General features: G+C 38.7%; 1 protein-coding gene across 2 annotated transcripts in view; it reads left to right on the top strand.

Moving 5' to 3' along the window:
* LOC117381318 (roundabout homolog 1-like) overlaps nucleotides 1-12,026 on the top strand; it is a 98,651-nt gene extending 86,625 nt beyond the window's left edge. For both annotated transcript variants that reach the window (XM_055226375.1, XM_033978267.2), the window contains 16 exons: nucleotides 1,565-1,799; nucleotides 2,557-2,678; nucleotides 2,790-2,961; nucleotides 3,418-3,615; nucleotides 4,429-4,455; nucleotides 5,244-5,283; nucleotides 5,779-5,933; nucleotides 6,026-6,373; nucleotides 6,981-7,097; nucleotides 7,178-7,307; nucleotides 8,583-8,702; nucleotides 9,482-9,864; nucleotides 10,161-10,298; nucleotides 10,386-10,607; nucleotides 10,682-10,832; nucleotides 10,955-12,026. In XM_055226375.1, the coding sequence (XP_055082350.1) occupies nucleotides 1,565-1,799; nucleotides 2,557-2,678; nucleotides 2,790-2,961; nucleotides 3,418-3,615; nucleotides 4,429-4,455; nucleotides 5,244-5,283; nucleotides 5,779-5,933; nucleotides 6,026-6,373; nucleotides 6,981-7,097; nucleotides 7,178-7,307; nucleotides 8,583-8,702; nucleotides 9,482-9,864; nucleotides 10,161-10,298; nucleotides 10,386-10,607; nucleotides 10,682-10,832; nucleotides 10,955-10,961 (2,565 nt within the window). In that variant the 3' untranslated portion in view covers nucleotides 10,962-12,026. The remainder of the gene's footprint in view (nucleotides 1-1,564; nucleotides 1,800-2,556; nucleotides 2,679-2,789; nucleotides 2,962-3,417; nucleotides 3,616-4,428; nucleotides 4,456-5,243; nucleotides 5,284-5,778; nucleotides 5,934-6,025; nucleotides 6,374-6,980; nucleotides 7,098-7,177; nucleotides 7,308-8,582; nucleotides 8,703-9,481; nucleotides 9,865-10,160; nucleotides 10,299-10,385; nucleotides 10,608-10,681; nucleotides 10,833-10,954) is intronic.
* The last annotated feature ends 5,445 nt before the right edge of the window (nucleotides 12,027-17,471 follow it).

Here is a 17,471-nt window from a genome sequence, read left to right as displayed (position 1 = left end):
CATACAGTTCTTATTTTCCATATTTCGCTTCACTTTTTTTCTACTTGTGTCTTTTTATTCTATGTGTAAACAAGGCTAAGGCATCACATAATAAACATGTTCATAAACTCTCATAATTTAAAGGAGCACTATGTAACTTTTTATTATGGCTTTGGCTTGAATGGTCCTCAGTATCACATTAGACGCACATATATATCTTCCATTCGATTACAAGTGCTTTTATTGCCAAAAACCATGAAAAACAAGCTTTGTTTTTGAGAGCGGGATTTCCTCTCCAGAGATCTGACCTGTAACTTGGCCTGGCTCGTGTCTTTGCCTGCTTGTTTCCATGAGGATGAATATGCTGTGGAACATTCTGCGTAGAGGAATAATATATCTATGGAGACAAACAGGAGACAAACAGTATGGTAGAAAAAACTGTCTTAGAGATGATTCAAACGACATTATTCTATTGCACCTTTGCTATAATCCACTGTAACTGTTACAGATGATCAGTCAAATGCATGTTCCCAATCAAATAAATAATAATGATGCTGTTTTTCCTACAAAGATACACAAGCTTTTGACATTACCTCGCATTATGTTGTCTTCTTTATATTCCTCTCAGTATCAGAGCACCCTCCGCTGCAGTAAACAGTGGGAGTTAGGACAAAACAAGGACACTAGCCTTGTGCAGCTTTGACTCAAACCCAGTGAGCTTTCAGAGGTGACCCAGTGCGGTATATTTTCCATCTGGATGCTCCTGCGGCAGCCTTTGAACGCATCTCTGGAAACATTTGTGAACATGTGGTTTAGATGCACTCAAGACATAACTTTAAACAGAATACAAAAAAAAGAAAAGTCGGACGGAAACTATTAATGACCTCATAGTGTGGTTGATGCCAAACATAATGTCTGAAAGCATGGAAAAACCCTATAGGATGTGTATTGTAAACATAAAGGCGCTCACAAACACAGGACTATTTGATATATCCCATCAAACCAGAGATGAGTAGAGTAGAAATTGTACTTAAGTAAGAGTAGCGTTACTTTAAGGTGAAAGTACAAAGTAGTAGTCCAATAAATTATTCAAAAAATATATATTATTCACGTAAGAACGATAAAAGTAACCATTTGGATGTAATATCTGATTTATCATTTGAAGTTAATGTAAAGGGAAGGACAAAACAATAAATAATGCAGCATCTGGTATTTTTAAAGGATACGCCACAGAAATGAGAAGCTAAATCATCTTTGACGGGGCAGTGCAAGAAACACAAATGTTTAATCATTTAGTATTGTCAATAATAGACTTACTCACAGTGGAAAGAGTGACCAAAAGCTTTACTCGAGTATGTATCGCACTGTCACTTCATACTAAATATTACTCTAGAATTAGTAAAAGTATGCAATCTGACAACTACTAAGTACAGTTTCTTTAAAAAGTTACTCAAGTATTACCCACCTCTGCTTATAACTTAATAATACATAACACTTGTATAGTGCTTTTCATGACACCCAAAGACACTTTACACTGTTGAAGACAAATAAATACTAGAGATTGAATTGTATTTTGGTTTATTAGGTGGAACAGCCGTCGCTTTACATCCAGGGATATAAGGTGCTGTACAGACCCTCGGCGGAGCATGGGCAGCCCGACAGTCAGTGGAGCGTCCTGGAGGTCCGGGCCCTGCAGGAGGATGGAGTGATCATCTCCCAGCTGAAAAAAGCATCCATCTATGAGTTTAAAGTGCGCCCCTTTTTTGACGAGTTCCAGGGAGCCGACAGCGATGTGAAAGTGGTCAAGACATTACAAGAAGGTAGGTAGTTGTGCTTTTTGTTTGTGTTGGTGGTGAAGGTGAAATGTGTTGTAGGCAATTTTGAATGATTTTGGAGCCGGGTTACTCCCACTCACTTTCGGCCAAATACAAATAAGGTTTTATATGCAGGCTTCTTTCTATCAACATATCCATTGGAATGAAACAGACTGTTGTGTTGTCAAATTGCAATATATTGTGTATGTCAGGATGGTACACTACCTAATTGTGATGGGTAGGTGTCGAGTAAATTGATTCTTGTTTTGATTTGTGTACCTTTATGTTAGAGCGAGAATCATTCTTTGTAGAGATACAGAAAAAAATAATGAAGATGGGTTACCCAGCTAGCAAATTATAATACATCACTTAAAATGGCATTCTAATACATGGTTACACAGAAATATGACAGTTTACTTTAAATACAAAAAACAAAACATTAATTTGGCACTGACAATTAATACAAGAATATGAGCTCACAAAGAAAGTCTGCCACAAATCCATCTGTGCACATTTTGTTAGCACAGGGCAGAATGCAGCATTAATTAATCAACTGAGAGCTTAAAATGTTATATCTTTCACAACAAAAGCGAAACGGTTTAACGTGATAATCCCTGCCTACACAACTGACAAAACAGTCCTGACTCATATGTCTCTTTTGTTCACCTATATTGTACAACATTTTACATGCACAGGCGCAACAATAGTAGCTTTGTCATAAGGGACAAGTCTCCATGGTTAAAGTGTATCCTCATTGTTTCAGCCCCGAGTCGAGCACCCCAGGGTGTTACTGTAACAAAGACTGATGCCAACGGGACTGCCATCCTTGTTGCCTGGAAACCGCCCCCACAACAGGAAGAAGCCGGACTCATTCAAGAATACAAGGTACAAACCGACTCTTGTGTTTTACAGTTACGCTTTTGTGTTTCTGTTGTGTCTACTATTATTGCATGTTTCCCCCAGGCTCTCACTGTCATCTCCTCACTTGTTTGACAGATTTGGTGCTTGGGTAATGAGAGCCGCTATCACGTGAACCAGTCGGTGGATGGATCAACTCACTCTGTGCTTATTTCAAGTTTGGCCCCTGGAATCCGTTACAGTGTTGAAGTAGCAGCGAGCAATGGAGCAGGCCCTGGAGCCAAAAGTGATGTTACTTTCTTCCAACTTGGTACGAGTTTCAGAAAAGTGCAATATTTCACAATAACACAATATAATGTTTTTTCATTTCTTCACTTTATTGCTGTTGGTGATTGATGGAAGGAGTGATATTTCTCAAATTTGAGATTTATAAAGCAATTCTTATCAAAATACCTAATAAAAAGTTAATAAAAGTATTTTTGAACCCACACAGATTGCCTTTAGGATATATACAGGATGCTTATATATGTATATACTTTTGTCTGCTTCTGTTTTAGATTTTCACTTCAACCCTTGTATACTATACTGTAAAAAATGACTTTTAATGTGATTTTATAATAAGGTAAACAGTAATACACAAACATTTCTGTTGTGTTTTAGTATTATTTTATACGTATGTTTTATTAGCTATATTCCACCAAACACTTGCTGTTATTTTTCATTTACTCACATTATTGTTGATGTTGTTATTGCTCCACTTGTTTAGACTCTGCTGGTCAGATGATGGACATCACACAAGCCAGGGACACTCTGTCTCAGATCTCTGATGTGGTGAGGCAGCCTGCCTTTATCGCTGGCATTGGCGCCACCTGCTGGCTCATCCTGATGATTTTCAGTGTGTGGCTTTACCGGCACCGGAAGAAAAGAAGTGGCCTCAGCAGCACATACACAGGCATAAGAAAAGGTATGTTTATGAAGGAAGATTGATGCCCACGTTCAAAACAAAGCTACCAATCAGTCATACTAAATTAATTCCAGTATGGTTAGATTGCTGTAAAGGTCACATTTGTTGAAGCGCTGGCATTTTTCACCTGCAGAAACAGTGGATGACTCCTGAGTGATCTTAATGAATAGCCCTGATAGATAATAGCCAGGGCACATCAAAAAGAGTGAACACTACCAGGCTTTAATCTTCCTTTGAAACACAGACTTCACACGCAAATGAGACACTTTGCATTTGGAAATAACCCCACCGTCAAAGGCTGACCTTTAGCTGCTCATTTCCTCACAAACTAAACATGTCTCAGTAGCAAGGGCTTGTCAAGCTGCCATTAGCCTATCTGGGACAGCATCACTGGTATTTTCTGCATGTCCCGCGGGCGTCTGTCACAAGAACCTTCACCTACACTGAGTGTCAGTGTCACACACTCAACCACATATGGCTCTTAGAAATGTTTGTTTTGTATGTTACCTGCACAAGTCAATCGCGAGCGGCGTAATGTTACAGAAGATATTGGTTGAGCAGTTTCTCAGTGTGTCAGACAAAAATATTCATTACACCCAAAGTGTTTTAATGTATTTTAGATTTTGTATGTCTCATTATTCAAATAATACATACACACGGTCTGATTAGAAGCTTGATATATGTTTGGTCTATGAAATACATTTATGCAATAGTTTTACAGCTGATAAAAGGCCTGTGTGTATTCATTATTGAAGATAGGACATGAATGCTCTGCACCTCTACTTCATGTATCTGTGTCTGTTTTTCTTACAGTGCCATCTTTCACTTTCACTCCTACAGGTACGTATAGCATGAGACTTTTTCACTTGTTCACAAGCTGTAGTCTGTCACACAATCGGCAATGAAATGATCTTAATGCAATTTTTAAATCATAAAAAAAATATATATTGTTATTATCTTATATTAGTTTAGCTTTGGGACAGAAAACTACACTCATAGGGATATCATAGGGGTCCCCTACACTCATAGGGGCATCACTCTACTACACTATAAAAATACCAAATGTAAACTCATTTAAGCTGTTTGCATTTGTATATTTGTTGCTTAGCATATGCTCTGAGTTACTACTGGCCTTTGTTTTAATTTGTATCGAAATATTGCTGTAAATCTGACTACTGCCCACATTTGTACACTTTATAATGTAAGACATAATGCATTTAGTGAGACAGATATATAGATATAGACAGAATTTCTGCAGTTATTGTACTTGACTGACTGAGGTGCCCTGAGGACATAAGTTAACTAGGTTATACTGATTGTGTTTTTATTTATGTGAATAAATATAGAAGATGCTGAACTCTGATGTTTGTTATTTTTGGTGCTAGTGGTAAAACAGCATGTTTTTCTTCCTTCTAATTGTGTTGTGCTGCTTTTGGTAAATGCACTGACAATTATTTGTGTTGTCATGTAGCACATTAAATCTGTCATCTTTTAATAGTGATAGGAAGATGCAGTGCAGTGAGACTAGACCTTTGAGTTTTCCTCTCTATGTTTGCCTGTGCCCCGGGCTGTTCCCTCATTTTGACAGCTCATCAAGTTTGCATGCTTTTTTCTGCTTCACCTTGCAGTTGCCTATCAAAGGGGAGAGTCTGTATGCAGCGCCGGCAGGTAAGAGATATTTTTGTCTCTTTGTCATCTGAAATGCATGCCATGCACTTACGCAGTTCCTCCGCTAGGGGGAGATGTCTTACCACTGTGAATTTATAAGAATCTGTGTTTGATGAAAGCGGAGAAATTGGATGGGATTTTGACCTTACTGACTACTTCTTTTACTATCCAAAGGTTTCAGAAAAAATAGGACCTTTGTCTTACCAATTAACAGTATAAAACACAATATCATATCTTTGGAATGGTGAAAAGTCCTCAAAATGTTGCCTATAACACAAGACTGAAACCCATGAAAATATATTTATATATATTATTATTATATATATATATATATATTACTAGAATAAAAATGGTGATGACTGCTACTCTTTTTAATACTATTAGTGTGTCCATTTTCCCTCAAATAATTGCTTAAGCATAAGCAAAATGCAATATATATTTTGTATGTTTAAAAATTGCATTTGATTGACAGCTCTGTCTTGCTTCTTGCACCAGGCCTGGCCTCCTCGGCATGGGAGAGCCCCTCAACCATCTGTGGTTGCCTGAAAACTGGCCAAACGCCTGTGCCAATCACAAAGACTGTAGCATCAACTGCTGCAACAACGGCAATGGCACCAGTGACAGCAACATGACAACATACAGCCGGCCAGGTCCACACACACAATGAGAAACATCCTCCTGAATGAATAGTGAATGTAGTGAATGCCCCTAGCGAATTAACACTATTCTCTTTGTCTGACAGCCGACTGCATTGCAAACTATGGCAACCATCCAGACGCCAAGCAACTTGGATCAGAGATGCCCATTTACAGCGATGTCAATTTAGCCAACAAGCTAAATGACTTAAAAGCATTCAGTAACTCAAGTTTGTGCTTTGCGAGTCCAACGGGATCTGCCACCTATGAGCCCATCCCCTATGCCACTACACAACTCATCCAGTCTAACATTAAGAATAAACCAGCCATGGGGGGCGCTATAGGAGAAGCAGTAGATATGCCATGCTGGAAACCTCCTAACCCCCCTCCTATTCCCAAAGAGATTGCAGCACAGATGCAGTACAACATCATGGCACAGAATATGCTCAATAAAGGTAAGCATAGCAGACAGTTGTAGAAGGTATATCCAACAGAGCTTAAAAATGTACTGTTGTAAAAAAAAAATCTGCTTTTTGCATTACAACCCTGCAATGGCTACTTTTATTACTATTAGACTATTAAACCACTTAAGGTTAGCAACAAGCCTACGTTTTACTGCTAACTTAATTAACAATTAAAGGAAAGAGTATAAGGTTAATGCTAGATACTAAGCCCTGTAGAGACTGTCTGCTGTGATTAGTGATTAAAAAGTGATGAAGTTTAGAACAGGGTTATAATTTAGGTTAGTAATTAGTAATGGTTTAGGTTAGGGAAAGTGTCATTCATCTTTATTTATACAGGGAAAGCCCATTGAGTACCAGACACTCTTTTTTTTATGAATGCCCTGTTAGATAACAAATTCGCAGCTGTAGTTATCAGCCTTATTTCTTCTTACACCAAAAAAATGAAAAAATAATACAGTTAATATTATAGTTTCGGTTTGTTCATAACCACAGAAGAGTACACATTACCATGGCAACCTGAGCTATGCCATCACTTCCGTCCCCCTGGAGCCAACTATCCAGCAATCACCAGATTATAATACATAATTCCTTATTACAGAACATCATTCAGGAGGTGAATTAATCCACCCCAAAACCATCCCATATAACCGGAGCTTGGACAACAACACTGTGGGCTCCCACCACAGCTCTGACAGAGGCAGCAGTGGCACTTCAGGTAATACAAAGATCTGAGTCATTTTTATATCAAACCTCAAACGTCTACCTTACTTACCTCAATGTTGTTTCGCTTGCCAGGAAGTCAAAATCCAAAGAAGGCAGGACGTGTTCAGAAGATGCCAAAACATAATGCAGTGAGCTGGGGGGAGGCAGCATCCCCTCCCAACGCATGGGACTGTGATGACTACAGTCTGCCCTTGGAAAACAGGTACATCACCATAATATTTTCAAGTGTGATCTATTGCTACTGAAAATATCACGAAAAATAAATCATTGAAGTGAAGAATCCTTAAGCAGTATAAAGAGTAAAGTGTTTTCTAAATGTACTAACTATATTGTTAAAATGCGCTGCAAATTAATTAATTACTTATTTATTTCAACCTTTATTGGTCAAATCTTATTGCAGTACAAAAAAAGAACAAAAATGTCTCTTTTAGTGCAAAGACAAGGTACACATATTAAGCCCAAAACATATTATTCCATTCTTTCATTACTTTCACGAGTCAGTATAGTAATTATGACTAATGGGTTTACAAACTTTATGGCATTTACCAATTATTCAAAGATAGTTTTGTGAATAGATCAATTAAAAAATGAGCTATAAGAGGTTGTTTTCGTTTATGTCTGAGCTGTTTGACTTGTTGTCTGACCGGAGTCTACATCATCTCAGGGTAATATTTCTACTTGTTTTAACAGCAGAGCATTTTGCAGACAACAGGACCATTTCCAATTTTCAGTATTTTCAGGCACACTGTATAATTAATATCATTTGTGAACACCTGCAACCAAAACAAGCCTCATCTTTGTCGACAGGTTTAGACAACACCACAATTTTAGGGCTTCTGAAAAACATAATCATGATAATAATAATAATAATAATAATAATAATAATAATAATAATAATAATAATAATAATAATAATAAAGAAACTAACTTTGAATTCAATGCATGGCTCTGATGTAATTTTGTCTCTTTAAGTAATTACACAGTAGTGAAGCTCAGAGTTCACTGGGGGAGCAGTCATGTGGCTTTAGGGGTAATTTAATTGTATGGCATGTGAAATGACATTTAACTACTTCTACAAAGGCTGTGATTGGGTACATTTTTTATTGCCCATCCAAGCTTTATAAGCATGTTTGAGTATTTTGAAGGCTAAAATTGTATGTCCATTTCAAAGTGATGAATACTAATACTAAGTGCTAACACTACCCACTGATATGTGAAAATGTGCTAAAAGCTCATATAGTTCTGGACGCTCCATGTCTTTCATTAATACATTTAGTTTTGATATACTGCCAACACTACCAGTATGCATCAATAACTCAGACAGAGGGTGCTACCATTTATTTCCTTGACATTTACTTGTGATTGAAATTCTGTATGTTTTGAGTCACAGCTCAAAATTCCATATATTTTCTGTGGGTTTGACTGATGTGCTGCTGCTAGCTACATTGATTCCTGAAAGTTTGACCTTTTCTTTTAGTTATAACCCTGAGGACAGAGCAGAGAGCTGCCCCACTCCTCCAGTCAGGGGCCCAGCCTCGTCTCATTCTGAAGGATCACTACCAATCACCTCCCTGCACAACGGAAATGAACAGCAGAGGTAACTATTATTATGAAATATATAAATTATATATAGGTTTGTATCATGGAGAAATATGAGAGTTAGTAATGGTGAATAAACTACACATAAGCAAAAGCTATACCTGAACTAAACATGAACTAGCTACAGTATAAACTAGGTATAAATAAATACAGAACCAGGTGTAAACAAAAAACAAACAAACAAACAAACAAAAAAAATCATAAACAACCACAAAACCAGGATCAATGAAGTACTTAACAATGTATTGTTATTGTTATAGTGTTTGTGTTTGTGTACAGAAGCTATTTATGACATATATGATATAGAGTGGGTAAAGAGTGGATAGGATCTATAAATAAAGAGCAAACCACAACTTTAAAGCATCAATCTAAGACTAAACCCAGATTTAATGATTTTTGCTTTCTTAAAAACATGAAAAACAGAACTAGTTGATTTTAAACTGTCAAATTTTGTTGATTCTAATTATTCACCAGGATGAGTTTATAAGTGCGCTTCACAACTTTCAGGGGCCAGAGTGTTACTTTGATAAAAATGCTTTATAATTTATAACAGACAGCACTCATTTTGACCCAAAGAGTTGCTTTTACATCATATATGTGCTCAGGCAAATCAAATTTAACTTTTTATACTCGGAAAAAAAAAATGTCATAGTACAGCCCTTGTTCCTTTGACTGCACAAGGGCTACAAAGCCTGTTGGACTACCAGGATGAACATGCGCTTTCTTGTCTGTATCTATATTCAAGTTCAAGTTTAACAGCTTTTTTCTGTCTCTCAGCCTTGACACTGATGGTCAAGAGGAGGATGAGGAGGAGTTAGAAGAGGAGGAAGAGGAAGCTGAGCCCACTGAGGCGGTTTATAGCCCGCACCACGGTCAACAGCACCTTAAGGCCCATAGAGCCCACTCGTCTCCGTTCAAACTGCTGCACCCCGGGCTGGAGCAGACCCCGGCCTCCAGCACCGGAGAGCTGGACCGCTCCGTGACGGGCTCCATGGTGAACAGCTGGGGCTCGGCCTCAGAGGACAACATCTCCTCGGGCCGCTCCAGCATCGTCAGCACGTCTGAGGGATCATTCTTCACAGACGGGGATTTCAACCAGCCGCTGCCTTCCAACAGGGATTTACTTGGACTACGAATGTGCAGATATACAGAGGACACAGGTGGGAAACCAGGCCGAACAAGTGAAACTGAGTTGTATAGAGCAATAGACACTTAAAGGAGTCAAATTCACTAAATTATGCTAAAACAAATGGTTTAGACTCGAAACTTTTAATCACATCAGATGAGGATCATATTGACATTGTTTTTTACATATATGAGTTTTTTGTGCCCATTATCAGACTATAGTCTATGAGAACACTTGATACCATAAATTGGCCAATTCTATTATTCATACTGTCACACTATTACCAACGGCATGGACACTGTTGTGATTGATGGCTTTTTGTGAATGCAGGAGGGAGACTGCCGCGGCCCAGCAGTCCCCTGTCCACCGACAGCAACATGAGTCCTGCCGTTACACATAAGAGGCCCCGCAGACATAAACACAACCAGTCTGCTCATGGCTGTCATCCCAAAGACGTCTTCAGTGACGGTACTTTATCATCAGTACTCCTGCTGTACTACTATTGCATTTGTTTTGTTATTAACCCTAACCCTCTGCTCTGCATGCACTCCCCAGACACGTGCATGCCTCTCTCCTTCACCAGCCCAGTGTCCCATGAGGACTACAGGGTGAGGGGGGCCACACTGCCGCGGATGGGCTCTGGAGAGGCACGGGGCCGACGAGGCAGTGCAGGCCCTCAGAGGATCAGAGAGGGGATCTTTGAGCAGAGCGAGGAACAAGAAAAGCACAAAACTACAACAGGAGTTAAAGGAAGCAGCAAAAACCGACAGCACTCAGGTAGCTCAGCTATCTCATCATCACGTCACAGACTCACAGTTCAGTCTTAACTTCTTTTCCATTGTTTTTTCCAGAATTTGGGGACGTGCCTCTGTACAGTCGCCCCACTTTCCCATCAGGTCAGACTCACAGGCCTGAGTCTGACAAGAAATCATCCAGTTTTATGAATGAAGAATCACGGACCAAACAGGGAGGGGATGTGTCAGCCACTACGCAGGCTGGAAGGTAAACTAATGGTCACGTTTTATAATCAGGCTGCAAGTAGATGTGCAAATAGACACATGTAACCCACATGTATGCTTTTTTACTTGTAAATTAAATCATTAAATTAAGCTTTTTTTTTCCAGTTCCTGAAAAGATGAGAGGAAAAAGAGGAAAACTGAAATCTGTCATTTGCTTCAGATGCAGGACATTTATGGCACAGAAAAAAGGACTATAAAAGAAACTGCACAAAACCTGCTTTTTTATTTGTCATTAGATGTTGGAAAAAAGAGGCTGATCTGTGGACTTGGAGTTGTTATCTCTTTTGGTGCACATGACTGCCGAAGTGAGCTGAATGCACTGTGGTCGTGGTCCCACTCGCGTTGTCATGACGACTGCCGGATGCAGATGTGTGCTCTTTGCTTGTCGGTTGTCTCGTTCTTTTACTGTAAGTGATATTCAGTCATTACCAGCCATCTTGTAAATTGTTTACTGCCACAGAAGTGCTTCAAATCAAATTTTATATAAGTGTTAATGTTTTATAAAGTGATGTACATCTTGTCTTCTAATTATTTGTCCTACTTGGGTTATAAAAGCACAATCACTTAATTTTATTCTATGTTGTTATTGTATAGACTGGCGAAAATCCGTCTTTGGAGTTAAATCATTTTATCTCTTCACTTGAGGTGGATAAAATATTGTATGTTTGGTCAAGTACATCTGAGCTGCTTTCATTCAGATTGGAAATATCTATTGTGTGTAATATGAGAGAGTTGCATGCGGATTCACCTGTAGGAGGTTTTACTGGATTTGGACTACTTTGTCCTCCATTTGGGAAGATGAATAGTCCGGGCATGGACTGGTTCCATTTATTCTTTTTCTCTGATGAGTCCATTTCATTAAGCCCAATGTTTTCTTGACCTTGGCTGTAACTTCTAGAGTAGGGCTGGACAATAAACCAAAGGCTTCCAGTTACCAGCTATGAATATTAATACCCCACTCGCCCAACAATGCTTCTGGCCTTCGATATAGTACATGTTATGAATCTGACATTGTTCAGGGTGAAGCACTCTCAAAGGAGTTCAAATTGGACCTAAACCTATATATTTATTTCATTTTGGTCCTATTGTCCATCCCTATTCTTTGAGCTATTTATTAAGCAGATACTATGTCACCTTACCTTCTCTGTTTAAATAAATACTGCTGTTCTCAAAACCATGTGGATATGTCTTTCACCTTTTTATGAAATCATCTTTGACTTGCTACATGACTAATAAAGTCCTGATTGATAGAATTATAAAAGAATAAGACAGATATATTCAAAACAAAGTCAATGTTAACGGCATTCTAACCAAGTATGACAAAGCCCGATTTTTAAAACTCAGACTTGCGAATATCACATTCCCTGAGGTTAATTCAATGACATATTTACATTTCTACAGTGAATTAAGGCGAAACACTGCAGGGAAAACTGACTCAATATTGTCAAATCTGCACCTAAGATGGCTGAAGTCAGGTTTATTTAAGTGTGACGAACTAACTGAAGTCACAAAGTCTATAACACATGATTCATTTTCTGATATAATACAGTTCAGCTAATTAAAATCAAGTAGGACTAACATTCCTATGAGTATTCAGCCAAGCTATAGTCATAGAAATATTGTAATTTCCCCTTGTACGAGCAATGAAGCACAACCCTGCTATATTTTGCTGAATCTTAGTCCCATCTGAAAACCTCCAATCAACCGCTGTAAGTAGAAGTGTGTATGAACGAGGAGAATGGGAGAAAAGAAAAGTGCGAGACACGCTGTTTAATTAACCTCACTTATGAACCTTCATCAGTAAAGCAGCTGTGCACCACAAAAGGGGAAAGAACGCTCTCAAGGCTGCCACAGATGTCTTCACTGTCTGTGTTTGTAGATGTGTATGAACCAGGTGACTATCCCCAGGTTCACACAGGAAACCCACGATGAATCGCACCTCTTTTATCTGAATGTGAGATGAAGTTAGAGTTTGCCTTTGACTACACCAGATAGAAATGAATGGTTAAAATTGCATAGATTCAAGGGATTCACTACATGATTTCTAGGGGGATGCACTGTGACCTCACTGTAATTAAAATAAACATCTCTTTTCGTGATTAAATCTTCAATGTATTACAGATTTGACCAAGAAACAATCTGGATTCATACCTCAGTGGCTCAGTGGTTAGAGTATTCACTGTCCAAACCAAACAATTCAATACCAGCTGTGACTAATTCATACTGGTGCTGTGTCCATGGGCAAGACATGGGACAAGAGACTGGCGACTAGCGAATGGAATGAATGAATAATGCAGGGAATTGTAAAGCGACTTCAAGCTAATTATGTTGCCTGGCTAGTCCACGATGTCTCATTGTAAAGTATTGGAAAAGTGTGTATTCTGATCCCAGACAGCTAATTATGACTAAAGCATTGTTATATTACAGCTGTCCTTCATCTGAAAAGGCTTTAGAAACATACATTGTTTTGCTTAATCACAGACACTTTATGTAGGCAGCCATTACGTCTTTTGTAGAATCTAACCTTGGTAATCTCAGCGCTAACTTTCAGAAGTGTCTTTAGAAAAAACTGTAAAAGTGTCTGGTATGTTCAAACCATATGACCCCGATTTCTAACCCCGCAGTTCATGTCTCTTTGCATTGGACACACAACAAAAGTGCTTTGTTTGTCGTTTTTATATTTATTTATTTCTTGCAGAGGCCACATGTGTTCTTTCACAAGTGCAGACATTTCACAGCGTTTTAAGAGAGATTGAGTCATTTCGGAGCTTTGTTCGTGGCCCGGAGGTGAGCCGCATCAGAAAGGTGGACTGCACTTGTGAACAAAGGCTGACCTGGATTTGAGGCGTGCTGCTGTCAACACACAAAGCCCGGGCTGTCTGCTGCGCCCAATTATCACCTCAGCCCGGAGTGACGAGAGCCGCCCGCAGAATGATGGCTGAATCATTTTTGCTGCTAAAGTCAACTCCAATCAATAGACCCTCTCAATCATTTCTCAGTAAACTCAAAATGCCTCTTTTGCAATCTCATGTGCTTTTAATGTAGTCAATCTGCAGTATGTGGCCTTTGTAGAACTAACAAAAAAACAAAAAACAGATTAGAACTTCTTCCATGCATCCACTAGTTTGCTTTAACATGGACTATTTAGGGTTTATCTCCACAGTATGATGACATGGGTATTTTCATTACTCAAAAATACCTTGAAAAACATGCATTCTTACGGTCTCGCCACAGATCTGACTTGTAACTTCACTCCACGTGCTTGTCTCGATTGAAGATAGATGCCGTACACTTCAGACAAAGCAAAAACATCACCACGGAGACAAGCCAAGCGGCGGTTCTGCTATAAAAGTTGTGTAGAGCACTTTTAATAATGTAATGCAAACAACACTGTAAGGTCTTCTCCAGGGGCTGTACTGAAAATGTTGATGCAGCAATACATTGTGATGGACTCCTTGGCAGTCTACATATACAGATGCTGCATTGAGATACTTACAAATGGTAAATGGTCACAGTTTTATGGAGCGCTTTTCCACCTTCAAGGCACTCAAAGAGCTTTACATCAAGGAACTACTTACTCATTCACACACACATCCACGCAGTACACAGACAATGGGAGCTGGAATCTCACCGACAACCTGTAGGCCAGTGGATCTGACCGCTCTATCGATGATGTTTATGTCAAGAGCGAGAGTCACACCCCCAACCTTCGGATCAGTGGACAAACATGCTTCAAACTGAGCAACTGTTACCCCAAATAACATCAAATCATTATAAATTGTCACGTAATACTCTTAACTAGGCTACCTGCTGACTATGTATTAAGGCTGAGCTGCAAAGGAGTCTCAATCATAAATCAGTCAAAGGTCACTGTGGACATAAAATCCCAATGCAATATTTTCACAGCAATAAAAACATCAAATTAAGACCTTTTTGTAAGAATATGTATGTATGTATGGGTAGGTATTGTATTGTGAGGTTCTTGGCAATACCTCGCCTATCTTCTACTATATCACCTTGTTTTAAATTTACTTTTCAAGAACAACCTTAAGTATTTGCCTTGGATTCTAATACACTGCAATAGTCTAGTCTGCCAAGTCTCATTTTCAATTTTGCAATGTTTATCCAGCAGATTCTCGGCAATCTGTTGACAAAGAGGCGTCGGTGACAGCGAGGGCACGCGAGGCACAAGAGCAGAGAGGCTGACAGAAGAAGTTACTCAGAAGCCTGTCACACTCAACTCTTCTAAAGGGACTGAGTCAATGTTCTGCAAATCAGACCGCCTCCTGTGGCCGTACAGTGGAACCGCGCCATATGTCGTCTAGGTGTTCCATTTGCTCTCATTAGTGCAGACCAAATGCTGTATTTCTCTGCATTGGATGTCTTGTATTTCTGTGTATTTGTGAACATTATGATTGGCTGACACGACAGGACCATCCCCAAGATGCATTCACACTAATTTGTTGTCATACCAACATAGCACTTTGGAGGCAAAAATGGTCTGGGCAACTATTCAAAAACTTGTTACACAATTTGCTGTATACAACCAATAGTATCATACTTTCTATTTATGGGTTTCCTCTTCCTTTTAAAAGCAACATTTTGAGGACTTTTGCCCATTCAAATATGTTAATCACTATGGCAACGGTCCTAATTTTTTTTATCATTCTTAAACCCATGGGTATCGCTTCTCTTTCTCATTCCTCACAAACAAAACTGTGTGGCCCAAAACGATTTAAAAGATTGAAAAATTTGTGATGAGTTTGTATATTGATTTTCTAAGAAGTTCCAAATAATAAATAACAAAAATAATAAAGGGAGTGGTTGTTGTTCTGCCAATTGCTTACTGTAAATCAGACAGTTGCAACAAAAGCAGTTTATGACTATGTGTATTTTTTTTTCTGTGATGAGTCATTTACAGAGTGTTAAATGTTGTGAGTGGTCTTTAAATGTGGACCCACTTTGAATGAGCTGACCACACAGTCAAGGAGAGTTTGTACTGTTCTTATTAAGTCATTGTATATATATATGTATGTGTATATGTATATGTATATGTATATGTATATGTATATGTTTATAATTCAAGTCAATGAACAAGTAAAGAATAAAGTCACCTGATGCAATAGAACAAGCAATAGAACTAGTGTAACTGTTACATTTTAATACCCACATATACATACTATCTATTGGATTATAAAATGAAATGTAAATTATTTAAATGTGCAAACTGTGCCCATTTGATTCTGTCATGTTTTGTTTTACTCTATAGAAATACTCCTACTGCTACTAAAAATACATTGGAGTCTTAAAACCATGGCTAATATCATTATTACTGAGAAACTTCAGCAGTCCATTGAGTTTTTTTTAGCTAAAAATCAAGTTAAAGTTCCAAAGATCCAGAGGGTGCACAGGAGTGCTCCATCCCAGCAAAGGTGAGTTGTCTTCGGGCCAAAAATGTGCTTATGTCCCACGTTAAAATCATTTAAACACCTCTTGTTAGCATTCTTAAAGGTCTATATTACGCAAAATGTACCCATGTGAGCTTTTAGCCATGTTACAATGTTGTTACCTCCTCAAAATCACACCAGAAGTTGTGTTTTATTTCAATCACACATACTTGAGTTATCCAGGGTTTTGGCGCTGGCTAGATCTCCAAAGCTCAAAATGCTCTGTTCCACCTTGTGATGTCATCAAGTGGTAGTTAAAGTTAACATTTTGTAAGTGCAGGATACCAAATTAAAACCTTTATTGTTATCGCTGATGTTTAAGGTACACTATGTAACTTTTGGAGATGTTTTTATTGCACCTGGAACGGAAAACTATGGCATTAAGCTTGTCTGTATTGTATTTTTTCGTTTATTTCTCAGAACAATCTTGGATAACATGTAATTTTTTGCAAATGAGGGTTAGAGTTACCCGCCTTTCCACAAATCTAACCTGTAACTAGCCTAGTGGTGTTGCATCCTTTGTCTCCATGGAGATATATAGATTAAACGACATGCAGTGGAATGTTCTTGACAAAGCAATAACATATCCATGGAGACAAGCAGATGGCGCACCTCCCACTGGAAAAGTTACATGCACCTTTAAGTCGACCCACCACTTCTACTTCTACTACTTCAATAAGTAATACATTTTTTTTTTTTTTTTACAAAATGTCCTTACAGATTTAGTTTAACATTTCCCCCTAATATTTCATCACATTAAAGTACTCCATGTATTTGTAGTTCATAATCTAGTTTATTTCCTCCCGGTTTCGCCCTTGTTTTGAAGTGAGGTGGCAGTTGGTGAGGCATTAGTAGTGTCAGGGATAATGAATGCGGAGGTGAGCTGGAGCCTGCTGCAGTGCTGCTGGTAAACTCTCATTTGTTTATAGAGATAGATCAGTGTCTGCCAGAGTAAAGTTGAGTGGGAGAAGGATGTGCCCCACTCTGCCAGCACAGAGGACTCACTCAGACACACCAGAAGGGAATGCTAAGTTGTCTTAAGCTCTTTTACGGACGTCAGAGAGGAGGCGGCTGGATGCTCTGTGCACACAAGCTGTCAGTGGGGTACACTACAAACATTATGGAAGAGAGATAGAGCTGCAATGTTGATCTAAAGCATTGGTAATATATGAACG

Source organism: Periophthalmus magnuspinnatus, chromosome 14 (genome assembly GCF_009829125.3).
Source record: "Periophthalmus magnuspinnatus isolate fPerMag1 chromosome 14, fPerMag1.2.pri, whole genome shotgun sequence".
Lineage (NCBI taxonomy): Eukaryota > Metazoa > Chordata > Actinopteri > Gobiiformes > Gobiidae > Periophthalmus > Periophthalmus magnuspinnatus.
Note: the sequence above shows the minus strand (reverse complement) of the source record. Positions and strands in the feature narration are given on the sequence as shown.